The sequence below is a fragment of the Doryrhamphus excisus genome, chromosome 5 (genome assembly GCF_030265055.1).
Source record: "Doryrhamphus excisus isolate RoL2022-K1 chromosome 5, RoL_Dexc_1.0, whole genome shotgun sequence".
NCBI lineage: Eukaryota > Metazoa > Chordata > Actinopteri > Syngnathiformes > Syngnathidae > Doryrhamphus > Doryrhamphus excisus.
The window spans coordinates 23,588,951-23,616,860 of record NC_080470.1 but is presented as its reverse complement, the minus strand read 5'-3'; the positions used below and the strand labels follow the sequence as shown (position 1 = coordinate 23,616,860).

Genomic DNA, 27,910 nt, shown 5'->3' with positions numbered 1-27,910 from the left:
TCATACTGACAACATGTAGATACCTGAGATATCCACTACTATAGTATATTTTTCCATACGCAAGTGTCAAATATTGTTTTTAATATAGTGAATACACAGATGCTCAAAAAGAATACTATATATGGCTCAGTATTTTGTGACTCCAGGACGTGATGCTCATGACAAAACATGAAGGTGAACAAAAAAGCATAAAACTACAACAGAAAAAATATGAAAAAAATATGAAACATTTTGCTGTTTTTTTCATTTTGCTAAATGGAGCAATAGGGTCATTAAAAATAAAAACATGTGTACTACTTGTACTATACAGTATATGGTTGTATTGTGTGTTCATAATCCAAACATTTAATTTTGTTTTATTTTTAATAAATTATTTTTGATGAAAAAAATCAAAAAATATATATATTTGCAATATTTTCAGAAGAAAATGTAATAAAATAAATAAGAACGTTTTTTTTTCTGGTGAAAAGTTGTAAGTGTCTGAGAAAGGAAAGTAATATTTTTTTTTTTATCTTACAAAAATTATTTATTATTTTGTGTAAAAAAAAAGTAATCTTAGCCATTTAAATGATTTTTCAGGACAAAATCATAATTACAAGAAAAATCTTTTTTCTTAAGTGTGAGTGGTAACTTTACAGGAAAAAAAGTCATATTCTGAAAAAGAAGTTATTAGAGAAACAATTGACAAAAATGTAACAAAATAATAAAAAAAAATATAAAATTACATGTGTATATGTGTGTATATAGAATGATGTTTTATAGAAACAAACAATGTATCATGCATATAAATTTAACCTTTTTTCTTCTAAAAACAAACTGGAGTCTCTGAGTTTCTGTATTCCAAATAACATATACTATATGCTAAAATGCAATATACTAGCAACATTAGTATAGCATATACTAGTATAGGGAGCAGTTATTAAATGTGGTTTCCTGCTTCCATTGCCACCACAAATGCTCCAACACAAGCCAAAACATCCAAAATAGACACAAAGATCCTTGATTGTGTTCCATAAGTGAAGCTTTGCTGCCCCCTGTGGTCCAATCCAAGCGTAACATGCCTGCTGAGAAGATGACTGTGTGTCTGCAGGTCACTTTGTTCCTGACTGAAAGTCTTTCTTGCCATGCTGTGTCCACCCGGAGCGCGACGACCTTCTGTGAGGCAACCTCCTTGTTAAAGGAGTCCATTTCAACGCTCAAATCAAAGCCTCTTTATGGATTTTACCTCCAGGGGGAGAGGTGGGGGGCTCGCTGGGTCCTTGGCAATTTTACCTGAGGAAGAAGCTAAAAGGATCCGGGTCTCCTGAGGGAGAGCTGATGGATGCGAGAGGCCGGGCCGCGCTCCTCAAGACCCGAGCCGGGATGGTCCTGTGCCAAGCTGGAGAGGAGACAGGTGGAGCATGCTGGGAAAAAATACAAGATGGAAGCCGCCAGGGGAGCTTGTTTTCAGGTACAAACATTCCCAACGCTTTAAACAGGCACGCCAAGAAAAATCTTGTAGAAATCCCCCAGAAGAGTGGAAGTTGTTTGTTAATGTTGTTCATTAGCATATCATTAGCATACAGGTCAGTGAGGTATTTTATTCACTTTAGAGGGGACGTGTCCAAGTACGTTCCAATGGAAAAGCGTTCTTGTTGGCTTTTGTCCCAGAGAAATTATGAAGCATTAAACAGTTGAGCAACCGTAATCACAGATTTGATGTCCAAATGTTGTAACATTGCTTATGGAACCCAAACCCTAACCCGTAAAGAAACCCTAAACCGTAGCCCAAGCAATAACTCCCCGAATTTATGGACGCCCTAACCCAAATACAAGTGGAGGAACCTATATTGTAATTGTGCTAACATTCTTATGACTTCTTCTTCATAACTTCAACACAATACTGCCCACTGTCCACTAGAGGGCACCATTTGCCAAAGAATAGCTTCTATTCAACAGTTCCTGAATGGTTTGTTAACACTAAGCATCAGGTGAGTTCAGTCTACAAAATGTTTTAAAAAATGAATTCTCGACGACATTCTCTTTGTTTCTTCAGCTTTAAATGAAGCTAAAGTTATTTATTGAACTAGCTGACAAGTTGTCACAAAGTACAAGATGAACATGTTAATCAGAATAAAAGACAACAAGGACAATAATATAAAAAAAAATAAATAGTTGCCAGTGTGTTGGTCGAGTAAGTGAAGAGGAGGATCAGCTGGTCCCTTTTGTGAGTACCGGCACCACTTGTCAATGTTTGACAAGAATAGAATGAACTGGAATGCATAAGGTTACACAAACAGACCCCCCTCAAGCCCACTTTTGATGCACCTTCGCCTCACGCCAAAAAACAACATTGTTCCCTCACGTGTTCTTTTTGCACATTGTGATGATACTTTCATTTGTTTCTACACATGTACGTACAATTTAAGGTACAAATTCTTCCTTTACAAAGACGACATTTGATCTGTTTAATATTGTGGTTGTAGTGGCGAGGCCAATGCAAACCACTACCACAAGAATGCACACATTGTTGGACTAATAGTGTGCCTCATGTTGTGATGGGGGCCGAGCATGTGTATTATGTATGGTTCAGGACTAGGTTAGTTGAAAGAGGAGTTGGCTGAGTCGTTTCTGTGTAAAAGGAAGCAACGAGAGCACCAAAGTGACTAGGAGTTAAAACATCTAATAAAAAGTCCCATAAGAAGCATCCCTATTATAAGAGGCAACTACCGGATAAATATATGACTCATCTCACTCATTAAGCCAATATTACGAACATTAAATGTTTGGCAACTTTCCACCTGAATTCACAATTTCAACTTGTAAATATTTGAATTTGTAAGTCCGTCAGTCCCAAATCAACACAAAGCAATGGTAAATTTGGTTCCCAGTTGAGCAGAACCCATCAAAGTTTTGGGTAATCCCGCTAACTGTATGTTTGCTACCATTCCCATTAAAACAACACAGCTACTGGTGGACTAAGACTTTGCACGGCAACTGAAAGAGTACCTTTAGCACTAAAACCCTAAAGTGGTGTTCCCTCACAAAGGAGGACTTAGCCAGGTGATGTTTGGCGGGCTCGATGCTCCCTTTTGTGGCGGTTCAGCTCATGCTAAGTTGCTACATGCATCAACAAAAGGACTAACATTAGAGACGTGACACAAACCAGAGGGTTTTTCAGTGGTTTTAACCTTTTCTGTTCTGTTGGGCTTGTGAAACCACTGCTTAAAATAAAAAAAAAACATTAATGACCCAGAATCAGTCACATGACTACCGTCCATCAGTCAGACACTTGCACCCGTTTGTAAAGGCAACACCCGACTCCTGATTGATGGTCTCCTTGACCTCCAAAGGCAGCGAATCAAAGAGGTGGTCCTCCACGATGAGGCAGCTGCGTCGCAGGTGGGAGCACTGACCCAGCTGGGCCGGGAGTCGGTCCAGGCAGTTCCCCTTCACTTCCAGGTGGCTGAGCTGCGCCAGCTGGCCAATCTTCTCCGGAACGGAAGTGATGCAATTGTGGCTGAGACACAGTGTCCTCAGTTTGGTGCACTTGAAGAGCTGCTTGGGAACCACTTCCACTTTATTCCCTGTGATGGCAAAATGTTGTAGGTTCTGCAAAAAGCCCACCTCTAGAGGTATGGTGGCGATGGAGTTGTGGCTGACGTCCAGGTGCCTCAGCTTGAGAAGGGTGAACAAAGATGTGGGCAGACATTCCAGCTTGTTGTGAGACAGAAAGAGCAACTCCAGGTTCTTGACGTGGCTGATGGAGATTGGAATGGAGATGATCTTATTGTGCCACAGCTTGAGGCATGTCAACCGCTTCAAGTGCTGGAAGCTGATGACCTCTTCAATGGTCCGGATGTGGTTGGACTTGAGGTCCAGCTCCTGTAGGTTGGTCAGACTGAAGATGGCATGTGGGATGCGCTCCAGCTCGCAATTGTGAAGCTCCAGCTCAGCCAGGTTGATCATCTTCTTTAGACTATTGAGCACCAGCAGCTTGGTGCCGTCATTGTGGACCACCAGCTTGAGGAGATGTGGCGAAAGATCTGTGATGTTGGTGGGGATCTTTGTGAGGTTGCTTTTCAGATGGAGAACTTTTAGGTGCCTCAGGTCCCGCAGAGACTCCAGTCCAATCATTTTATTGTTTTCCGAGTTGAGATTCCCCACCAGGTAGAGTTCCCTTAAATTCTTCAACAGGTACAACCAGCTGGGAATCTCAGCAACATCTGTGAACTTTACATGAAGGCACCTCAGGTGATCCCGAAGGAAAATAAAAGCAGTCTGCTCCACTTTGGCAGGACAATGGTAGAAATGGAGCTCCTGGAGGTTTATCATTTGTGAGATCTTGGCCGTGATCCTGGCGTCAGGGATTAACTCCAGTTTGAGAATTTCCAAATCTGTGAGATCAAAAACAGCGTCTGGCACTCCTGACAGCATGAAGAGATGGAGTTCCAGCTTTTCTTGAACGTTGCGAGTCACATGCTGCCGAAGCTTCTCAAAAGTCCACTCATGGTTCAGGCTGATCTCTCTGAGTTTGTTCTCGCTAACTTCCGAGAGGAACACGCCAAAGCGTTTGGAATATAGCTGGTCATACTGATCCACCATGTGCAGCAGGAAAGCAAAGTCATTCTTCACATCTGGAATGTCACTGAAGCTGCTCTCCTCTCTCACTTTCTCAAATGAGTACTCCTTCAGCGGACGCCGGAAAAGCCAGAAGAGTGTGTAAATGCAGATGACGCCATAGACGCATATGAGCGCGATGTAGCTCACCAGCAGCTTTTTCAGCATGAAGGCCATGTTGTGTGTGCAGTGGAACTTCTTGTATCCTGTCAGGTGTTTAATCTCAGGCTCACAAACGTGATGGAAGTCAATAGAGGCCACAAAGGTCATGGTGTAGCACAGGATCAGGATGAACTTCACCGTCTTGATGACCGTCTGAATGGCATACAGGCGGTAGATCAAGTCACTGTCCTCCACGTGTGCACGGAACTTCCTGACCTTCTCAAAGAGCGCCTTGGCCTGCTCGCCATCTTTCTTGTCCAGTATTGTCATGGCAGGCACCTCGCTGACAAGCTTCTCGGCAGAGAAGGTGACGCCAGACTTGGTCAGCATGGGAGCTGACTGGTTGGGACTGCCCTCCTCGCTGCTGGTGGAGAGATGCTTTAGGAAGGTGGAGGTCCCTGCCAGCCTCTGCTTGTTCTCCTCAGAGTCCTCGCACGCCGTCTCAGACAGCGCTTTCGTAGTCCAAGGCGACTCAAAGCATTTGCCCAATATGGACACAAAATGTTCTATCTTGGAGCTGGTCCTTGGATATTTGAACCAGAAGTTGCTGCTGACCATCAGTATCAGAGTGTGGATAAGAGCGAGGTAAGGGAAGTATTTGGAATACCACGGAAGGGCGACATGGTAGCACATCTGGTTGACAAAAACATACTGCTGAAAGTCCAACTTGGTTCTGATTCCGGCGGGAGGGAGTTGCTGCGGGAGTGGAACTGTCGGATCAACTCTGTCCGGAGACCTCCTGGCCATGAGAGGCGCCGCCTGCTCCCCCATGGCACTCTCCTTACTCCACAGCCGGTCAGCTGCCTCTGTTGGTTGAGGACTCAGGAATTCGCCGGCTTCATCCAGAGCTGGGTCCAGAACGGGGAGACAGACCACTTGATCCCGCGTCAGCTGCATGGTGCCGGCAAATATTGCCAGCATCAGCATGACAATGCCAAGATAGTCCATAAAGACGTCCCACCATGGCTTCAGGATGCGGTACGTTGGCTGGATGTCATTCAGGGAAGCGACTTCAGTGAGGGTGAACATTCCTTCAACACAAAAGAGTCAAACACAATTAAGCTGCTGTTGATTCACAGAGGAATATCCATATACCATATTCTCTAATGGGAGCAACCATATAAGGAAAAGGTAAGGCACATGTGACTCGCCATTCTACTTGACCACATCTACTACATCAACTCTTTTCAACTAAGCCACAGTCACACAATTTTGAGGCTCATTAACCAGGAAATACAAGCTAGTCCGGTTGTTACAGGTTGAGAAAGGTTATCCGAACATGTTTGGTGAGTCATGTAAAACACAAACACCACTTTTGTTTTTGTTTTAATATTTTAACCAGCATGAACACTTGCTAACAAGCCTGCACATGTTGACTGTAAATAGCTAGCTAGCTTAAATATACACATTCTTTCCATGAAGGCGTTATAATACATGACCTGTATGAATAACTGCTCGTTTAGTATGGGTATTATTACAGCTAGCTTAACAAATGTATTACAACTCCACCCATTTTTGGGGGGGTTTATGCCAACAGCTGCATAGCATTGGTAATTGACAACATCATTTTTAAAGTTTCTGGCATGGTTAATAGGTTAACCTAATTATTTTTTTAATGCTCGAATTGAATATTGTTAGTGTTGATATACATGCATTTTAAAATTTCGTTTTCCAAAAGAAGCTGACAAATAGTAAAACACATTATTAATCGATTAAGAAAATTATAGTAATTTAATTTCACTTCTGAGCATTTTATTTTGCAAGACAAAGGAGACCATACAAACATTATGGGAAAAATGTGTTTAATTTTCCACTTAGTACAAATTTTTATGTTTGAAGGAGGTCTAAATTATGTATGTTTAGCCGTTTTTATAACAGTTGGACTCATACATGTGTTAAGCATTGTACAGTGCAACGTATTGGCATATGCTGCACTGAATGCTAACAAGCAGAGTAAAAAACACAATGATTTACAGTAGATTCGATTAGATTTTGTAAGTTACCGCATATAAAACATTATATAATACAGTACGTGGACAGAAGGTGTCTTCAGAGGAGTTGTACAGACGCTGCCAGGGACAATGAGGAAGTAGTTGTCTAATGTCCGTGGTGTCTTTAAACGCCACACGACTGCTTCCGTATTTCTCAGGAAAAAGAATGTTTTATTCCGCAATTCGGTCCAACAATATCAGCAAGGCCATCAAGACTATGGAGGTTATAAACCGGGATCATCGCAACCAATTATGTTTACAGTAAAATATATATACATAAATATCAATAATAACAAGGCGCCCGTACGAACCTCCAGCAGGTCTGTTCGACGCGGTCCCGTCTTTAAGTCGACGCCAGAAAAGAAGCACGTCTCTGGTCAACAGCCATGTTTAGTTTGTTCCATTCTTTCTCTTCCAGCTCCTGCCCGTGTGGAGCCGGCTCTAAGCGGCTTAGGCGACTCCCCCCTCCCCGCCCCTAATGGTCCGGTCCTGGCCGGTCCGCCGCCGGTCAGGGGTGGCCGTGGTCTCAGCCTGATAGATGTTCCTCGGCGTGGTGGTCTTATCTTGGTGGTCCAGCAATGGAGGAAGGTGGAAGAGACGCCAAAAGCCCGCCACACAGCAGCAGCAGCTTGGCTAATCTTAGGGAGTGTGGCGCAATGACAAGACACAGTACAAACACACACACACACACACACACACACAAGATAGGGACCGTCTTACAAGTGCAAAACGCAGATAGCATTCAACAGTCTAAAACCCCCCACTAACTCCAGAGTTCAACATACTAGCAAATGTTTATTGTGTTTAAAAAAAACAATACAGTTATACAGTGCTTCAATTAAGGCGGCTCAATGTAACATAACACAGGGAAACATGTTGTGGTGCCAGACCTGATCAGAATATGACTTTTTTCTTGCAGCTCGAGATTATGACATAATGCACGTATTAATACATTATATTTTCTTCCAAGACCATTAGCAGTCTTCAACAATCATAAATACATTCAACATGTAGTTTTCTTCTATCTAAAAGGCAATTGCAATGATTTGTGGACATCCACATATGGATTAGCATACCAGTCACATCATTCTGCACCAGTTAAAACTGATGATATTTAGAATCAGCCACCAATATTTACCCTCAAAAAATCGTCTTCTAATATCCTAAGCACCAAATTCTATGTTCCCCAGTATTATTTACAACAAACAGTCATAGGAAATCATATTGGGCACTTCATTAGGTCGCATCATCGCAAATCGCATCATTTGGCCATTTGAGTCGATTGTTCTGTTTTTAAAAAATATTGGTTTTGAATTGTATTGAATTGAATCATCCATCAGAAAGAGATTTAGTCACGCTGGCATTTGGACTCTAGTCCTGAGCGAGGCAAGTGTGCACACTGACCACACCAGTGCACCGAAACACTCGATATGATGATCTGGCAAAATACCCACCATAGAAAGTTTTGGATGCATGGCTCGGCATCACTTTACGCCATCAAATCAAGGCATGACGTTATTGCATGCTAGTTTGCTTAACAGAGCATTACTTGATCCGCTGACAAAAATACAAATATGTGAACGCAAAACAGACCTCACTAAAGTGAACAAGTATCTTTCTAAAAATGTTGGTCCAGACCAGACTAACTGACTAAGGATGAACACACTTTAAAGACCTATACACAATAGTGCAAGTTGGATGTGTGCTAATGAGATTGTATAACACCACACATTAGACACTGGTGGTGGCAGTAAGGCATTCACTCCGCCTTCATCAGCTCCCTGACATCGGAGGGCAGCGTTTCGAACAGCGCATCCTCCACAATGAGGCCGCTGCGCTTCAAAGTACGACAGAAGCCCAGCTCTGCAGGCAGAACCTCAAAGTGGTTCCCTTTGAGCTCCAAGTGCGTGAGCTGAACGAGGTAGGAAATCTTTGGCGAGAGTATAGACAGAGAGTTCTTGCCCAGCTTGAGTGTCTTCAGCTTCTTACAGAAGAAGAGCTCATCAGGTAGATTCTCAATTTTGTTACAGGCGACAGAAAAGTACTGCAGACTCTGAAGGACTCCGATTTCTGGAGGGATGAACCTGATGTCGTTGTGGCACAGATCCAGGTAGCGGAGTTTGTTACACAAGAACAAATGTGAGGGTAGAATCTCAATCTTGTTGTGGCTGAAGTAGAGGCGCTCAAGACTCCCTAGCTTCTTGATGTGCTCAGGGATGTACATCACGCCGTTGTACCAAAGCTTAAGGCAGGTGAGTTTGCGGAGATGCTGAAAACTGATGATCTCCTCGATGGAACGGAGGTTGTTCTCCTTGAGGTCAAGCTCCTGCAGGGTGGTCAGGCTAAAGATGGCATGAGGAATACGCTCCAAGTCACAGCGCACCATCTCCAGCTCGGTCAGGTTGTTCATCTTCTTCAGGTTGTTGAGCATCACCAGTTTGGTGCCATCATTATGTAGATACAGCCTCTGTAGATGGCTGGAGACGTCCACAATGGACTGGGGTATCTTGGTCAAGTTGCTCTTTAGCGAGAGCGTCTTCAGGCACTTCATCTCCCGCAGTGACTCCAGAACAATATTCTTGGAGGCGTCAGGGCAGAGTGATCCTGTGAGATAGAGCTCTTCTAAGTTCCTCAGACCATACAGCCAGCTTGGGAACTCTCTGCTGTCATCAAACTTGATCCGAAGTACTTTGAGGTTCTCTTTGAGGAAGGAGGTCGCTGTGGTGTGCAGCTTGATGGAGCACTGGTAGAGAGACAGTTCCTGGAGGTCTGCCAACTGGGAGACAGAGGCAGGGATGGTCACGTTGTTGATGATCTCCAGTTTAAGCGACTGAAGCTCCGTCAGCTCAAAGACGGTGTCGGGCAGCCCGGGCAGCATGAAGAGCTGCAGCTCAAGTCGGTTGTTGCCGTTGATTTGCAGTCTCTGACGAAGTTTGTCGGCTGTCCACTCATGGTTCAGATTGAGTTGCTTCAGCTTGTTCTCGCTGACCTCAGAGAGGAACACAGCAAATCTTTTCGAGTACAAGGGGTCGTACTGGTCGATCATGTGCAGCATGAAAGCAAAGTCGTTTTTAACATCCGGGATGTCGTTGATGCCCGTTTCCTGGCGGACATACTCAAAGGAGTATTCCTTGAGGGAGCGGTAAAACAGCCAGTAGGAGGTGTACAGACTGGTTAATCCATAGACGGCTACCAAGCACAGGTAGCAGTAGGAGAGCTTGGAGAAGAGGTGAGCCATGGTGTGATTGCACTCAAAGTCTTTGTAGCCGGTCATGTCCTGTATCTCCACCTCACAGGGAACTCTGTTCCTCACTTTGTTGACCAGGGAGCTGTTGTATGCGATGATCAGAAGGAACTTAAAGACCTTGAAGACCGTTTGGCGAACATACATTATGTAGAGGATGTCTCCTTCTTCTACATGCAAGCGGAACTTCTTGACTTTCTCAAAAAGAGCTTTGGCTTGTTCGCCCTCTTTTTTATCAAGAGCGCTCGCTGAGGGTTTGTCCACGACTATCTTCTCCGGGATGGACCTGAGCGACTGTGTTTTCTCCAAACAGACATCTCCGGGGGATGCGACCATGTTGGACCGGGCAGTCCCGCTCTTTTTATGGTCCTTTTCTTCTGGGTTTTCTCCAGAAACCTCGGACAAAGCCCGGGTGGTCCAGGGAGAGTCAAAGCACTTGCCAAGCATAGAGATAAAGTGCTCTATTTTGGAGCTGGAACCCGGGAATTTGAACCAGAAGTTGCTGCACACCATGAAAATCAGCGTGTGTATCAGAACCAAATAAGGAAAGTACTTGGCGTACCAATGCAGGGCCTTCTCATAACACATCTGGTTGATGAAACTGTACTGCTGGAGGTCCAGATCAGTCTTCCGGCCAGTCATCTCTCTTGGCACGGCCGACATGTTGTAATGCATGTGTAACGGCGTCACCTCCACTTCAGTGGTGTTCTCCTGAGATGTTCTGTGTGGGAGGCAGATGATCTTGTCTTGCATTACCTACCGCACAAAGTGAAAACAAGGAGGATTAGCCGTGTTGTTTATGCAGTTTTATCGCATGAAACATCTGCTTTAACATTTGACAGAGCAGCCAGCCAGCCAAGCACTAGTAGATCTTCAAATTGTAGCCCCGAGTAGCAGTAGATAGTTTAGTCCTGTTTATACTTCAATTACAATAACCTGTTTCTTTTGGTATTTATTGAATTAAGCCTGATTAAATATTCCTACGGTTGTACAATTTGGAATTTGACCAAAAGTATGGAGTTAAGCAAGAATATTAGCTTTTTATTATTAAAAAAAACACCTCTCTGTAGGTTGATTTATCATTAATTTGATGTTTTACCGTGTCAACTGTGTGTGAAAATGTGTTAACTGCATTTTACAAGTGAAACGTGGCTAAATTCTCTTTAACCTTTATAGTTAAGAATGTTAAAATGTGACTTAAAACGTGGCCCAATTTTTCATTGACCCCTGGCATGTTGTAAAAATAAAAAATATTAAAGAGATATTAGCAACGTACTACCATAATGTGTTTTGCCAGATACAGAATAACACAAAGTTAAGATGTTTTGTCACTTTTACTTACTTTTTTGTATGCGGCCTTCAGTGAAAGATGGGGCATCCCTGTCCAAGTAGTACAATTTGCAAACAAGTGACTACAGTATTCAGTATGCCGGTGTGTAGCGCACATGTTTAATGTACTCAATCAGTAATAACAGCCATGTGTTCACCGGTGCAGAAAAAAAATACAAGCAGCTGGGGTAAAGAATGAGTAAAAAAAACAGGAAGTGGGTGCTCTCGGTCAACAGTAGCTGACTTGAAGTGCAGACTAGTTAAGATCCCCAACAGTACGTTCATTAGTAGCTAAAAATGACTTTGGTCCCAAGTTTATGCTAAAAATAACAAGAAAACGCTGTCGCATACACAGAAGAAGGTCACGCATCCGCAGTTTGAAGGAGGAGGAGGATGTCGACGCAAAGGAGCTGGGCGGGGGGAATTTTCCACTGAGTGCTGAATGCCTCCTTTGCTGCCACGTCCAGGTTGTAAAACCAGGAGGGAATTGCAACTAATCCACCCACTGAAAAGGCGGGAACACTCCCGTGGTCACCTGACCTACTATTAGAACCGCTGTCTTACTGGACACTGACCTGAAGGGTGCATCCGAACACTCCTATCATGAGCATGATGACGGACAGGTAGTCTGTGAACACGTCCCACCAGGGCTTCAGGACTCGGAAGGCTGGCTGTTGCTCCGAGAACTGACGGAATTCCATCACAGGAATCATGATGCCTGCAAGGGACAGATGACAACACTGATGTGAGCACAAAAGTCCACATCTCCAGCCTAATGTTATCTAAGGCCAGGTCACCAGACTACTCCGGGCCAGTCCACCGCTAATAAAGCTATAGTAGGTGAGTTGGGGTTGCCATGGTAACAACACAGCCGCTACAGAGACGTGGCTGATGAGCTATCCTCAAAGAATTCTTTAAACAATTGGTATGATCCCCAAAAACATCCTTACTAAGCATTAATAGTTAATAGTACTACAAAAAACGACTTCTCGAGCCCTCCACTTTGTATCAAGTACTTGGAAAAATCCCATTCTCCCGGATGAGTCAGCCATTGAGCGGTCCGCGTCCTTGTCCCTTCCTGACAGGAAATGTGCCTCAATCCCACATATCCAAAAACAGACATGTTTGGAACACACCCAGGGCGTTAGGACAAAAAAGCCTTGTGTCCTTCAGGGAAGGAAGCTTCCTGCAGTGCAGAAATTAAACAACAAACTAATGCCTCACACTTTTGCAGACTTTCCTCCAAAATAGGTGTGGACACAAAAAGAAATCAATATTAGATTTAGGATGCTGCAGCATTAGTGAAAACTAAAACTGATGACTCCAGTGTTCCAAACTCAGAGTCACCTCAGTGGGAGGAGTTATTGCCACAACGATAATGATGATGACGACGATAGGCTTACCTGTTTTATGGATGTCTTATGGATGTATCTGCTGCAGCTCCTCTCTCCTGGCCCAAGCGATGTGGTTCGGTATCATCATCGATGATGATGATGATGATGATGATGCAGAGGTTCTGCCCATCGGTCCGCCCGCCTCCATGCCGGAGTTCGCTCAGAGCGTGCGGGCGTGGACTGGCTTGGAAACCCGAGCCTTGATCCGGCGGGAAGTTGTCATCCGTGCAACACCAGCGGGTGTCATTGTGACGTGTGACGTCATCATTGCTGCTTTACTGGGTGAATCAGAGATTTAGGGTGCAAAAAAAACCCAAAACGGTTACTACTGTGCTCTTATTTATAAAAAAAAAAATCTAACAAAAATTAAATTAACCACAAACCATGTAATTATGTTGTGTAGTCTCTATACTGTCATTTTGAATCAGAAACTTTCTTTAACAAAAGCGTGCATTCTTGTACAAGTACAGTACTAGACGAGTCTCGTCTTGGCAGCGTGTGGTCACATGGTTCACCAGTGATGCCTTCATAGCACCGTCATAAAAAAGGACATTGGTGTATCTTAGTTCATCTCGGCGTACTGTAGTTTTAAAAGAGGAGATCGGTGTTCTATTTTAAACGTCACACTTTTATGACTGACACACTATTATGTCTGACAAGATGTGATTTCATTTGGAGGGCTTTTAAGTTTTAATAGTTTATTTCGAAGATAAAAAAAAAAAACATTCAAAATACAACAAACCAACCAGAAACACTACAAAATAAAAGAAAATGAAAACGTATATATCCGTACACGTTAAAAAGGGAGCCCAAGGCACGCAACCATGTTCCAGGTTGTTGTTAGTCATCCTGCAATACATAGCATAATCAAAACTGCTCTTTTCCTAGGTCAATAAAAGGGCTTAGTTGCCAATTTCCGACGCCGGGCGAGTGGGGATGACGTCTCCTTCCTAGCGGCACTCAAAAGGTCTCCCTTGCCTTGGAGGTAAGCGTGGCTAACTGGCGGACAGTTCGTAGATTTATTACCGTACATTTAGGATTTGTGTGTGTTTCTTGTTGAAACAAGACAAGAGCCTGCAGCGTGCATTCACGTCATGATTACACTAGCAAAGATATCCAAGCTGTTTGGTGGCCTTTCAATGTGGCGCTAGTAGCTGGTCGGGAAAGTTAGCAAAACGTCAAACCTTCGACTCCGGTGGTGAGTTTAAGTCGTGCAATATATAATAAACACCCCCCGGTAATGATATGTTGTTATTTGATGGAGAAAAAAGTTGACTTTATTGACCTAGGAAAGAGCATATTGTTAGCTGTGTTGTGACTGGCTGGTGTTCTTCTTCGCTTCTGTGTTTGCCCTCTAGTGCCGCTCAGCGGACAGCCATGTTACTGCAACTACAGTAAACTAATGAAGCACACGCAATACGTGCTTTGAGTTTGGTGAGTTAAAAGTTGTATTAAAGTCTCTGAATTCAAGGCCCGCACTCAAAACAGACTTATTCATTATAGATTATGTTTCATGAGCGTATTTATGGTATCACTATTAGCGAGTAGTTTGTGTTTTATTTTCTGTCATTTTTCAACAGAAAATATATATTCATCCATTTGTACTTGACAGACTGAAACATGAAAAATGCAACAAAATGGAGAGCATACATGCATATTCAAGAGTAAAATTGCATGTTGAGAAATATAAATGCTCCAGGGGGGGCCCGCCCCACTATTTGAGAAGCACTGGTCTAAATAAACAAAGACAAAAAGTCAGTGAATATCACTCATCACTCTGTGAAACTAAAATTTTCTGAATTTGGTGCATTTGAAATCCGCCCAAAATACATTCATTCATTTTCTACCGCTTATCCTCACGAGGGTCGCGCAGGGTGCTGGAGCCTGGACTGGTCGCCAGCCAATCACAGGGCACATATAGACAAACAACCATTCACACTCACATTCATACCTATGGTCAATTTGGAGTCAACAATTAACCTAGCATGTTTTTGGAATGTGGGAGGAAACGGGAGTACCCAGAGAAAACCCATGCATGCACGGGGAGAACATGCAAACTCCACACAGAGATGGCCGAAGGTGGGATTGAACCCGGGTCTCCTAGCTGTGAGGTCTGCACGCTAACCACTCGATCGCCGTGCAGCCGTCCCAAAAATACAATCTACACTCAATTTTAAAAAATGACTTTGTGTCTTTGAACGCTACCCGTCATAGCTCATAACATGTTAAAGTGTGTTTCAAATGTTCTGCTACTATTAAAGAGACTGGTGTTATAGATTCTTATCAAGATGTGTGGTCTCTTTTAGCATGATTTAATTTAAATTGTCATTTCACGTGGAGCTGTTGATACATACAAATATCAAATTGTCATTTATATTTTTGTTCATATAATACAGTAAAATTATTTCACACAGTTTCAAATGGTGGCTAATCATAATTAATTTGAAAACTGGTTCATTTGATGCCTAGCACACCCACTACCCTGTTTGAATGACCAACTAGCATTAGATATATAAATATGCATTGCCAAGAAATATAATACAGACCTAAATGTCAGGTAGAAGGATTCACGTTAAAGAGGAGTTTATTGTTTTAGGAACCATTGCATTGATTGTAATATAATAATGTCCATGTTTCATTTACTCTGCATCTTCACCTTTTCTACACACTAATCATTAGACGTTTTTGTGCAGAATGAGCATTGCAAGGCAGGTTCGATTCTGCTCCAGATTTGCATTTCATCCCGCGAGCAACTCCTGTAGAAGGTTTTGTATTTCCCACGTAAGTCAACTTCATCCACTAGCCGACTCTAGCCAAAATGTACTGCTGATGATGAAACTGTTTCGTTCTTGTATTGACTTGCAGCAGATGATGGCGTCTAAACACAGCAACTCCAAGAGGATTGAAGGACTGGACAAGAATGTCTGGTAAGTGAGATCATCATTTATTCCACACACTGAAACAAGCTAACAGGCAATTCTTATCGCCAATGCAGGGTGGCGTTTACCTCTGTGGCGGCGGATCCCTCCATCGTCAATCTGGGTCAAGGCTACCCGGATATTTCGCTGCCGCCCTACATCAAGGAGGCGCTGGTGGAGGCGGTGTCGGTGGACAAGATGAACCAGTACACAAGAGGCTTTGTGAGTAGAAACGTACTGCAACGTCTGGGGAAACCAATCCAGACTTCAATGGGTTAGACCAGGGGTGTAACAAAAACATAACACCATAATATTGTGTGGCAAAATTAACATCATTTTAGTCGCATAAATTAATAGTGAATAGACTTTTGCACCTATATCACAAAGCTGAGATGTAGTTTTTTTTTCTTGAAGAGCATATAATCTGTTCGCATATGTGGCCTTTGGTGGAAAAAGTTTGGACACCCCTAGTTCAGACCATACTAGAGAACAAGAGTGGACCTAAAATGGATCCTGAAAGAGACATTTGCCTGAAACAAAATGAACGTGGCATGTACATCATCTTCTGACCCCACAGGGACACCCAGCTTTGGTGAAGGCACTCTCTCAGGTTTATGGGAAAGTATACGAGCGCCAAATTGATCCGTTCAAAGAAATTTTGGTCACAGTTGGAGGCTACGGCTCTTTGTTCAGCACCATGCAGGGTTTAGTGGAGGAGGGAGACGAGGTGAGACATGTTCTTCCCACACATTGGTTTCTAAGACTAACCACGTGTTTCATCTTCCTCCCTTCAGGTTATCATAATAGAACCTTTCTTTGATTGCTACGTGCCCATGGTCCGCATGGCGGGGGCTAAACCCGTACTCATATCACTACATCCTGTAAGCATGCAGGAAAGTCACGTTTCACATTTGTTGCGTCAGGCCTGAAATTGCACTCTTTGGCAGAAATCGGACAAGAAAACCACCTCCAGCGCCGACTGGTCCCTCGACAAGGAGGAGCTTTCCGGTAAATTCACCTCCAAGACAAAAGCCATCATCATCAACACCCCGCACAACCCCATTGGAAAGGCACGTATGGCAAGAACCCACACAAGAGGAAAACAACGGTTCTAAAAAAAGTTGATTTCCTTCAGGTTTTCACCAGAGAAGAGCTGCAGATGATTGCTGATCTGTGCGTGAAACATGACACGCTGTGTTTCAGTGATGAGGTCTACGAGTGGATGGTCTACCAAGGATGCCAGCATCTTAAGATTGGTTTGTTGGTGTACTACTTACCACCACTTCTATCTTCTCTCACGTGTTCAGGAGCTAACAAACCTTCCGCATCTTCCTCGGCAGCTACTTTACCTGGCATGTGGGATCGAACCATCACCATCGGCAGCGCAGGAAAGACATTCAGCGTCACCGGATGGAAGGTGACAAGTTTTCTTTGCGCTATTTAGAGCCACTTAATAGATCTGCTGATTAACTTCCATCGTGTAACCTCATCCCCAGCTGGGTTGGTCCATCGGACCAGAGCACCTGATCAGGCATCTTCAGACTGTGATGCAGAATACACTGTACACCTGCCCAACACCTCTACAGGTAAGAGCCTCCACGCTTTTGAAAGAAAAAGAACAGCTCACATCGGTAACAGTGGCCTCTTTCTCGCCAGGAGGCCGTGGCGCAGAGTTTGCTACGGAACTACGAGATAATGGGCCAGCCTGAGTGCTACTTCACCTCCCTGGCTGAAGAGCTACAAGGGAAAAGGGACCGCCTGGCCGCCATTCTGCAGGAGGCCGGGCTGTCACCCATCGTCCCCGAGGGAGGTTACTTCATGCTGGCGGATGTGACGGCGCTCGGTGAGTTCTTGCGCACTGTTTTGTGTAAATGTACAATTCCAGTTTCAGGAGTGGCAGTTTGGTTCAATGTGAAAGTATTAGCGTGGATAATCCGCCATAATCGTATGTATGTATGTATGTATGTCGGTTTAAAGATCAGGGTGTGCTTAATTTTATAAGCAATAAGCAAGAAAATGCAAAACATTTGAAAACAGCTGATAACACGCTAACGAAAAGATACATTTCTATTACACAATATAGGAAAGAATAACCAAAAATAAGACACAAGAATGCTTGCATTAAATGTATTCCGGACAGGAAGTGACGTTGGGGTTCAGAGTGGACTTTGAGCATGGCACGGGCCGCAACAGGAAGGGATTTTCATCAGGGATTATTGTGCCTATCATGACATCGTTTAAACCTGCAATAAAAGCCTGTTGTTATGGCATTCAATTCTGGTGCTTGTGTGTCTCACCCAACATTCCAGTAACAGTACTGACACCTAGTGACCAGTGGAGAATGCCACATATTATCACAATGTCTTTGAACGTGCCTTATATTTGTATTTTACTTCATTTAGCCATTCTCATGCTTCAAAATGTTTGATTTAGGCAAAAAAATGTACAATTTACTTAAATATGTTTGCTTAAATATACATTCATTCATTTTCTACCGCTGGAGCCTATCCCAGCTGTCTTCGGACGAGAGGCGGGGTACACCCTGGACTGGTCGCCAGCAAATCACAGGGCACATATAGACAAACAACCATTCACACTCACATTCATAACTGTGGCCAATTAACCTAGCATGTTTTTGGAATGTGGGAGGAAACCGGAGTACCCGGAGAAAACCCACGCATGCACGGGGAGAACATGCAAACTCCACACAGAGATGGTCGAGGGTGGATTTGAACCCTGGTCTCCTAGCTGTGAGGTCTGCGCGCTAACCACTCGCCCGCCGTGCAGCCTAAATATGTGCATATTTTCAGAAATACAACATTTCCAATCATGAAACATGATTTATTAACTTTGTTTCAAAAAAACTGTGATTTTGATGCCACAAAATTCCCGTTTAATGTGTAGCTTTTGTGAAACATATACGTCTCTGTAAGGTTCCGACGACATGTACCGTTCCATCTTGACTTGAAATGGTCCTGTGATTGTGTTTGCTGAGTTGTGATCTGTCTCTTTAGACCAGAACCTGTCACACATGGGCAACGACGAGGCCTACGACTACAAGTTTGTCAAGTGGATGATTCAAGAAAAGGTAAAGACAAGTATTACCAGCTGAGGCTTGGAGTTGTAAATTTATCATTGGAGGAAGAAAAAGCATTCTGGCACCAAAAAACACGATTTTATTAATAACAAGATATCTGATGTAGAAACTGGCAGCCATTCCTGTCACGGCGTTTGTGGGGGAGGAATCCACAAAGGCATTTGAGAAATACATCCGTCTGTGCTTCATCAAGGTAAAGATCCAGCAGCACCATGACATGTAAACACGACACATGCATACCTGTATATGTTTTCATCTTTGTGATGGCAGAGAGACAGCACTCTGGATGCAGCAGAGATCATCCTGAAGAAGTGGAAGGACAGTTCTGCCGGAAACTGAAGGCATAGTTTTTGTTGTTTTGTTTTTTTAACCTTGCCGTGGATGTAACACGTTCCTAGAAAAGTGAATGGATTTCCTCAAGGTTTGGTTCTTTGCCCAATCCTACTTTCTATCTATCTATACACACTTATATGTAGATAAGCAGCCATGGTTAAGTACTTGTAAAAGTCATTCAGTACCACATGACAGAATTTTCTACTGAGTTTTTTTTTACTGTCCTGCTCCTCCAAACAACTTTAAGAAACCCATTTTATCATTCTAGAAAGCCTTTTGCGGATTGTGAAGTCAGTTGGGGCTGGAAATTTCTCCATTGGGTTGTTTGAACCGTCAAGTCACAGGCTGTAAGAACCTGTCGCACCACTAGAGGGAGACAAAGCACAACATAATGACAAGCAGAATGACATCCAATTCCTTATTTAGATATGTGTTTTAAATCAATGAACTAATTTAGCACTTACAACATTCATTCATTTTCTACCGCTTATCCTCACGAGGGTCGTGGGGGTGCTGGAGCCGATCCCAGCTGTCTACAGGTGAGAGGCTGGGTACACCCTGGACTGGTCGCCACTGCTACCAGTCCAGGAATGATTTTTCAACTTTTTTTTTTTTTACCAGTTTGATTTTTCACAGGTTTCCTGTGAAAATCCTCAGTTTTTGTCACATTTGAAAATGGGTTTAGCTTTGAACTCGGGGTGCGTTCACACTCGTCGTGGTCCGTTTTAAAAGGACTAGAGTCCATGGTTCATTTGGTGATCGCAGTCCTGGACCAAACAGATCCATTCATCTATTTTCTACACCAATTATCCTCATTAGGGGGTACACCCTGGACTGGTGGCCAGCCAATCACACGGCACATATAGACAGACAACCATTCACACTCACATTCATACCTATGAACAATTTGGAGTCTCCAATTAACCTAGCATGTTTTTGGAATGTGGGAGGAAACCGGAGTACCCGGAGAAAACCCACGCATGCACGGGGAGAACATGCAAACTCCACACAGAGATGACTGAGGGTGGAATTGAACCCTCAGTTTGAGTAAATTGAGTATTTAAACCCGGGCAGTATGCTAACCAAACAGAAAAGCTAACAATGCTAATGGCTAGCAACCTGCATGGATACTGAGTAGCTTCAGCTGCTAAAGTGCTAAACGTCAATGTGATAAGAAAAATGCCTGATATAGAGTTTGGTTCCGTGCTGTATCAAGAAAGTACAAAGTGCTAAGGCAGTTCTTTTATTCATCATGTGAATATTTGCATTTTGACAGAAGTGTGAGGAATAATAAGATGGACAGCATTACTACCGTATATGCCTCAGCGCAGCGTCAGAAATTGCTACTGCTTCACATGCAGGCCCATAATTAAAGAAAGAACTACCACATTCTAATCTCTTCTGCATCTAATGTAAACATTCAAAGCTTTATTGGAGCAGCAGGTACACTGGACTGTGAGCACGCTACAAGCGAGGGTGGACTTGTGGTCAAACATACGGTAGATCAGTGGTTCCTGAACACGTCACTCTTCACTGTTCATGGACAATTTGCAGTCATTTTAGTCAAAATAGAAAGAGTAATAAGAAAAAGTAATTTTACAGATATAACAAATATGACAAAAAATCTGATTTAGTAGCATAACATTGAAATATAAAAAAGAGTTGAAATATAATAAAAAATAAAATTGTATTTTTTGGAAAATGTTAGGGAATTTCATTCATTCATTCATTTTCTACCGCTTTCCCTCACGAGGGTCGCGGGGGGTGCTGGAGCCTATCCCAGCTGTCTTCGGGCGTAAGGCGGGGTACACCCTGGACTGGTCGCCAGCCAATCACAGGGCACACATAGACAAACAACCATTCACACTCACATTCATACCTATGGACAATTTGGAGTCGCCAATTAACCTAGCATGTTTTTGGAATGTGGGAGGAAACCGGAGTACCCGGAGAAAACCCACGCATGCACGGGGAGAACATGCAAACTCCACACAGAGATGCCCGAGGGTGAAATTGAACCCTCGTCTCCTAGCTGTGAGGTCTGTGCGCTAACCCCTAGACCACCGTGCCGCCCTGTTAGGGAATTTAATATATTTAAAATATTTATATATTTTTTAATTTATATATATTTTTAATATTTAAAATATGGGAATAAAGTCAAAATATTATGGGATAATGTCATATTACAAGAAAAGAGTTGAAATACTTGAAAACTACAAAGAGCAGAAATAGAAAAAAATGCTGTAATTTTATCAGAAAAAATATTAAGAGAAAAAAATAAGCTGCGATTTGTTGACGATCCACTTGTTATATTATGATGAAAACTAATGTCATTTTAGTAACAGAGTTGAAAAATAATTTTTTGAAAATTAGGTTGGAGGAAAATGTTATTATATGGGAATCAAGCCTGTTACCCTAGTGAGGATATAGTAGTATAGAAAATGGATGGATGGATATCTGCTTTACAAAAAATGTGTCCCTTTCATCCTTCATTTTTTTAGTGTGTGTCGCTCACTGGAACAGATTTGGACACCCTTGCTGTAGATGATGTCGTGGATGAAAACATGCAGGTGGACTATTTATTAAATCATTTCTGTTTGTGCGTGTTAATGTCATGTCAGCCTCTTCTTCAACATGTGGCATTAATGAGGTTACACGGCTGTCATTTTGCTTTTTATTACGTCAAAACGTGAAATCTGCTTTAATCCGTGTGGCAGATGCCCCCTCCTGTTTATGAACAACAAAAAAAAAAAAATAATAAAATGTATGTGACCGCGACGGTTTGACACTTCTCATGCAGGCCATGTCCAGTTGGAGCGTACACATTTCTATGCAAATGATTTGCGTTGCATCATCAGGCCTGATTGCCTGCTTGTCGTACTTAACGTGAAGACATCGTGTGAACCAGCGTCATACTTCCTGTTTACTGTCTGAACCCTGACCTGCAGTCGTCCGTCAGCACTATACAGTGAGCGCTCCATTATAGATTAACAAAACTTAAAACTGTGAATGTGGCTCAACCTCTTCAATGATCAACCACTTCAATTATGTCAATTTGTACTTTTGCTGAACTTGATGGCCTGACACGACCACTGCATTTATGGACGTTATGATTAATAACTCCTGGGAAGAACAGTCCTTTTCATGTCTACAATTCGCATGTGTTTGCTTAAGCTCGACTGAGCGTACCTTGAATTTAAAGTATGGAATTTGTAGCCTGTTTGGTTCAAGCCTGTCCCAGCTTCACGCCTGACCCCCCCCACCTAGCCCCCTCACTCCCTTCCTGGGTTAGGAGTGGCATTGGACAACGTCCTTCACCCCTCTCACCTTCTAGGCTGACAGTGTCATTCGCGCTGACCCCCAGGGGGTCCCGTCTCCTTCGCCTCGTTCACGGTCCCAGCCATCATTCAAAGGGGTCCGCCGGCCACCCACCACCTGTTCTCTTATCACCCAGCCTCTTTTTGACTTGTGACTTTTGGACATCTGGGATCCGTCCTTTGGGATGGGGGGGGGGTACTGTCATGATCCATGAATTAGCCAGCGTGGCACTTTGTTTATGTTCCCTTTTGTGTCTTACTTCCTGTGTTTAGACTCTTATTTTGTAATAATTTCCTGCCTTGTCGTGTTTTGCCGTTCTACATGCTTTACGTTAATCACTCGCACCTGTTACTAGTTTTGTCACTTCCCTATTTAAGTTCAGGTGTGTTATCTTTGGTTTGTGGAAGCATTGCTGTTTGTTGTTGTGTTGGATTCCTGTAGCTGCATTACAGCCATTATTATTAAAATAATCTTTTACCTGCACTTTGGATCCTGCTCTCTGTATTGGTGTCGCCTCCACAATTCTGCAATGCCAAGATGTGATAAATCGCCAAAAGTGTCTTTAGTGTCATTAGATTTGTCATGAGTTACTTCTTGAGCTGTCGCATTAAATAACTACGAGGAGCACTGCATCCCGTTTGTTTGTTAGGAATTGTGTCCTTAATCCCTTGTCAACATGGAGGTCACCCTCCCAATAAAAGCGAAATACACTTTTAGTCATTTCATCATCTTGGTATCAGTATGGGTTTGTTATCCCGTTATGTAAACTACTTTTACAACATCAGTGTGTTGTCGTGTGAGAACATTCCCACAGACGGGTGGGATTATGTCAGCCTTTCTCAGACACATCTAGCGTGCAGTCATCAGATCCACGTGGATTAGTCGTCTGCTGCCGCCGTAATCCCGTCATCGTTTATGTTAATTATGGCCATTGTGCCAATAATCTGCTATCTTGGTCTAAAACTGCAGGCCAAATTAGGTTAATGTTGTCTCAAACGTGACACCAGATGTGTTATCCTGCGTCCTCTAGGGGGCGTTTACCGATGCCACAAAGAGCGCCAATCTGACGGCCAATATTATGGCTGTCAACGTAAACGATATGAAAACCAAAACTAGCCATCGCTTTCACAGTGGATTAGTGATGTTTTCTTCCATTCGTGCAAAGTTTCATTTTGATTCTTGTGTTTCCATGTGATACTCTGTGTGTGTTGTGTAGCCAGGCAGTACAGTAATCCACAGTTTTTCAAAAATATATTCATAAATCATGCTGTTTTGTGGTTGAATGTGAACAAATATAGTTTCATTTCCAGACCCGACCGTGATAAATGAATTTCTGTGATATAGGATTCAATGTTAATAAATGGAATATCTTGGTAGTTAGAACACAGAAAACCTCTTTATGACTTTCCAAATTTTGTTTTTAACACTATTAGAGCCCTGTGGACATGATATAACACCCCTATAGTCGCTTTTACACTCCTATTCGTTGTTTACACCACATTACATATCTTATGATAGCCACCAGTTAGCAAGCTAACAAGCTAGTAAGCTAGCCAGTTAGCTTTAAATATTTCTTCTGGACTGGAAAATCCCAAAACGTACCACTTCCGCATGGGACGTGAGAACTCGTCAGACATGCCATGGCTTGTTTTGACCAATAATAGACCAGAGTCTACCATGAAACAGTGTTCATTGATTAATTTCTGGAAAAAAAACGCAATGTAATGAGGGATAACAATAATCAAACATTCAGAAGATGCTGTGAGTATATGTAGTATCCTATGTTGGTCACTAGGGGTCAGTAAAGTGTTATTTCAGGACTAGAGGGCTCTAATAATGTTTAAAACTACTTAGAAGATCAAAACAGGTGTTCTATGCTCGAACCACACACACATTCCATTTATTAAAGGGGACCTATTATGCTCTTTTATCAGCCCTTTGAATTGAGTTGTGGACTCCTATAGAGCAGCTACACACAATAACCAGTACCGAAGGCTTTCTTGATCTTCCAAAATCTGCACCAATTCCAGCTCTATTTCTTTGGATTTCATGCTTCCTGAGAAAATGGTCCATTTTAATTTATTCCACCCTGCCTCCACTTCCCAGTGGTTGGTCACACTCCCAAGTGCTCAGGAGGACTTCCGGAAAAGCTGCGGAACCCAACTTATCTTTTTTAAAATGTGTTGGATCCCAAATCTGATCCGGAATTAGAGACTTGACGTGATTATCTGAAACTTTGGCATCGTTTAACACGATAATACAACAATCAAACTATATTTATAGGTTGGTAAAGTGGAAAAAGTATAATAGGTCCCCTGTAGTTGTTGTTTCAAGTTGCTTAGCAATAATGAAGTTAACACTACTACAACACATGTCGACATAAACAGACCTATTTTTCAGACAATTACCCTTTGGCTTTCACATTACTTTTCACATTCACTTTTTTTAGTCACAAGATTTCAGGGACTTGATGAGTTGGTCGATATAGACAGGTTGTCGGCTTAAATGGGTTCCACTGTATATAACAACATATGTGACATATGTCTCTTGTGAGGAGGTCCGGAACACAAATATCTGTGAGAATGTGGGGATCGACGCCCCCCCCCCCCCTTGCCAATAATAATGCATGCTCCCACACAGGCCATATGGCATTGTGTGCCCGCCTCTTGTTGCCAGTGCACATGGCCCAACAGCTTGGCGGACACATAATTAATTTGCTGCGGCATCTGCCTGTTTATATTCCAACCTACATTTTCTTAATTGGACCGAGGAGGTTAAAAATCAAATGAATGTCGTCGGTCATGTTCGGCACACGTGAGAGTTTGCGGCGGTCAAAGAGGGTGCGATGCTCAGGACGTTTTGCATTTTTTCTTTGTGTTTATGGCCCTTTAATAAATATATTTAAAGATAATGAGTGCACACTTCCATTTACAAAACACTGTACTTAAAAAAGTAGGGATGTCCAATAATTATAACACTAAAAATGTGATATCGTGAGTGATATCGGTATTGGATTTTTTTCCGATCATGAAAACGATAAATGTTGTACACAACACATATACGGAAATATAGGAAATATGTAATCTTACACGTATCGGTATTGGCTGATAGAGTCGGACCATATCGGCATATCGGTTTACAGCAAAAACGCCAATATTCAACATCATTAAAAAAAAACTGGGAAGATGCTCCAAACAGTCTCATATCATTCCCAAAAGTCCTAAACCAGGGGCGTCCAAACTTTGTCCTCCAAGGGCCACATATTGAAAAATGAAAGGATGCAACTTTGATATTTTGTAAACAGATATGATAAAAAAGAGCATCTCAGAAATGCATCTAAGCTTTGTCATATAGACAAAAAAGCCTGTTATTCAACTTTGCTCTTTCTTCCCCATTATTTTCCAAACTTACCTCGTTAATAATCTTTGCTAATTTTCTTCCAATATTATTATGACATAATATTTGGATTATTCAATCTTTATTTATTCTCCAACCTAATTGTCCAAAATGCACAATTTTATTTGGTTTAGCTTGTTTGTCATAATGTAATAGCTTTAAAAAATTAAATATTTCAATTGTATGCAACAAAAATAACCTTACAATATTACAAATTCTTGTAAAATTACAACTTCTTTTTCCGTTAGAATGCGACTTTTTGTCTTCATATTTTGACTTTACGTTTCGTAAAATTACAGCAATTTTTTCCCATTTCAGCTTTTTAACTATTTAAATTCAAATTATGAATTTAGTCTCATAATATTTTTGACTTGACCTCTGCCAAGCGCAAACAGAGAGGTTATTATGCTTTTGCCTGCCGTTTGTTATATTTGTGTAAATAACATAAAAAGTTCTGAACAGATTTGGATGGCATTTTCAGGAATTGTTGGAAATGGGATATGGAACAAGTGATTACTTTTGGGGGGGGTGATCTTGTTCACCATGTGGATTTAGGAACTTTTTAAAGGGTTTTTTAACATTGCGAGATAGGACCATTTTTGGCATTAGTGCATACAACTCCACAAAAAAAGGTCAGCGCATTTCATAAAAAATTATATAGGACAAATTTCCAACAATTTCTACACAATATCACAAAATGGGGGGAATTATATGCCGCTTGGTGGAGAGTGCTTTTCTAGTTTTTATCACTTTTTATCCCTTTTTCTGCAACCTAATTTGACCCCCAAAATACTTTTATTATATTTATTTCATATTTCAATTATATAAGTTTAATAACCTTTTAAAGTGAGGTTATTTTTCTTCATAATTTGATGCTATTCTCGTAAAATGACTGCAGATTTGTCAATATTTGCTGTTGTTTGTAGGGTACCCTGCAGCACGTCTATGAGCCACCAGAGAGAGCTCCAGCATAGTCAGTTTGTGTTAGTGTTGAGCAGCCAGCTCCAAGGAAGTGATGGCCACTAAATAAAAGGAGACTTAGGATGTACTGCATGTTAATATCAAGCAAGCCGATGTACAAAGGGCGTTTGGGAAAATCCATGATTAACTGCCATAGTGTCAACAAACTAGGTAAAAGTGCAAAGAACGAACGGGGTCACCATGCAGTGAAGACACTTGACTTGCAGCATGCAGAATCCTAAATGCGAGCAACGGCCGCCTCATTCTGATTGTGTTGTGGCATCAAAAGGCGCTGATGAAAGTTATCAGGGTGATCAGTGAGATAGACGACGTGCATGAAGAGAAATTGTTAATTAGAAAGCCTGAATATGAATGAGGCCCCGCATTGTCTTACATTAATACGTTTAATTTGCCGCCGTCATACTGAGTAATTAGAAACGGCAGATAGCAAATAATAATAATAAAGCCGAGCCACGTTCATGTTGGGGTGTCACGTGACCTGTTAGGGGTGGACGTCCTGGTACGGTGGCCCCAAATGGGGAGCCCTGTCCGCCGCATTCATCCCCGCTGCGGTTAATCACCTGACTCCCCCCAACCCCACCTTCACCCCTCCTCCACCAACAAATCTCGGCCCCCCTACCTTGGCTGGCACCCCCCCGGCGCTGATTTGCAAGAGCAGATTAATCAGAGCACGCAGGCCTTGATGAAATTTTGCTGTTATTGTTCCCAATTTTAGCAACATCTTTTATTGTCTTCATCAGTCATTTGCAGGAGAGGGGCAGGGGGGGGGGGCTGTGTCAATTATGCAAATGACGTCGCACACTTTTGCAAATTACTGCACTCGGGTGCTGTTGTTTGTGAGAATTTGATTATTAAATATTATTACGCTCCAGGTTCCCTCAGGTTTGTTTTTTTTTAATTGTGTTTGAGTTTGATGTGGTCCATCTGCTCCGCACCGCAATCAAAGCCACACAATAACCAACGTCGCTTTCAAAGTCGCTGCTAGCGCATTCTAACGCGTAATCCTGACAGGCCACATCCTCATGCAGCAGCCAGAAAGGAATTCAAGTTTACTTTCAATTACGTGGCACCTAATGATATTTTAATCTGCTTTCTTTCATTCCCAGGAAGCTGCTGTTCAAAGGTTTGGTCTGGCGGCCTGAAGAAAG

At 42.5% G+C, this 27,910-nt stretch overlaps 2 protein-coding genes and 1 long non-coding RNA gene across 7 annotated transcripts; 2 read left to right on the top strand and 1 right to left on the bottom strand.

The window, feature by feature from the left end:
- The first annotated feature begins 1,132 nt into the window (after positions 1-1,132).
- LOC131129991 (uncharacterized) lies at positions 1,133-11,153 on the top strand. 2 transcript variants are annotated; one of them, XR_009129942.1, is made up of 3 exons: positions 1,133-1,450; positions 7,171-8,673; positions 8,783-11,153. It is a non-coding gene; the product is annotated as an uncharacterized LOC131129991 (long non-coding RNA). The 2 variants fall into 2 exon arrangements; XR_009129941.1 differs by lacking the exon at positions 1,133-1,450 and adding an exon at positions 6,700-7,072.
- Positions 2,018-7,378, bottom strand: lrrc8db (leucine rich repeat containing 8 VRAC subunit Db). Its single transcript, XM_058073991.1, has 2 exons — positions 7,064-7,378; positions 2,018-5,792 (listed from the first exon to the last, which is right to left on the bottom strand). Exon 2 carries the CDS (start codon positions 5,788-5,790, stop codon positions 3,250-3,252), a length of 2,541 nt encoding a protein of 846 aa, XP_057929974.1. The 5' UTR covers positions 5,791-5,792; positions 7,064-7,378; the 3' UTR covers positions 2,018-3,249.
- Positions 11,154-13,624: 2,471 nt separating the features above from the next.
- Positions 13,625-22,868, top strand: LOC131129984 (kynurenine--oxoglutarate transaminase 3-like). Of its 4 annotated transcripts, none has more exons than XM_058073993.1 (15): positions 13,631-13,704; positions 14,078-14,153; positions 15,413-15,500; positions 15,585-15,646; positions 15,715-15,859; positions 16,215-16,364; positions 16,432-16,518; positions 16,585-16,707; positions 16,773-16,893; positions 16,978-17,054; positions 17,134-17,223; positions 17,294-17,480; positions 18,652-18,725; positions 18,841-18,927; positions 19,005-22,868. In XM_058073993.1, the coding sequence occupies exons 3-15, from the start codon at positions 15,414-15,416 to the stop codon at positions 19,071-19,073; spliced, it is 1,359 nt and encodes a 452-aa protein (XP_057929976.1). In that variant the 5' UTR covers positions 13,631-13,704; positions 14,078-14,153; position 15,413; the 3' UTR covers positions 19,074-22,868. The 4 variants fall into 4 exon arrangements, with proteins under 4 accessions (XP_057929975.1, XP_057929976.1, XP_057929977.1 ...); XM_058073994.1 differs by lacking the exon at positions 13,631-13,704 and adding an exon at positions 13,725-13,917; XM_058073992.1 differs by lacking the exon at positions 14,078-14,153 and having other exon boundaries at positions 13,625-13,704.
- Positions 22,869-27,910: the final 5,042 nt, after the last annotated feature.

What these genes read in the sequence shown, in the direction of transcription:
- lrrc8db (XM_058073991.1), bottom strand. Translation starts at nt 5,790, where the DNA reads ATGTTCACCCTCACTGAAGTCGCTTCCCTGAATGACATCCAGCCAACG.
- LOC131129984 (XM_058073992.1), top strand. Translation starts at nt 15,414, where the DNA reads ATGAGCATTGCAAGGCAGGTTCGATTCTGCTCCAGATTTGCATTTCAT. An exon ending in ACCAGTACACAAGAGGCTTT is followed by an intron (nt 15,860 to 16,214) that starts GTGAGTAGAAAC and finishes CTGACCCCACAG; the next exon opens with GGACACCCAGCTTTGGTGAA. An exon ending in GGCGGATGTGACGGCGCTCG is followed by an intron (nt 17,481 to 18,651) that starts GTGAGTTCTTGC and finishes CTGTCTCTTTAG; the next exon opens with ACCAGAACCTGTCACACATG.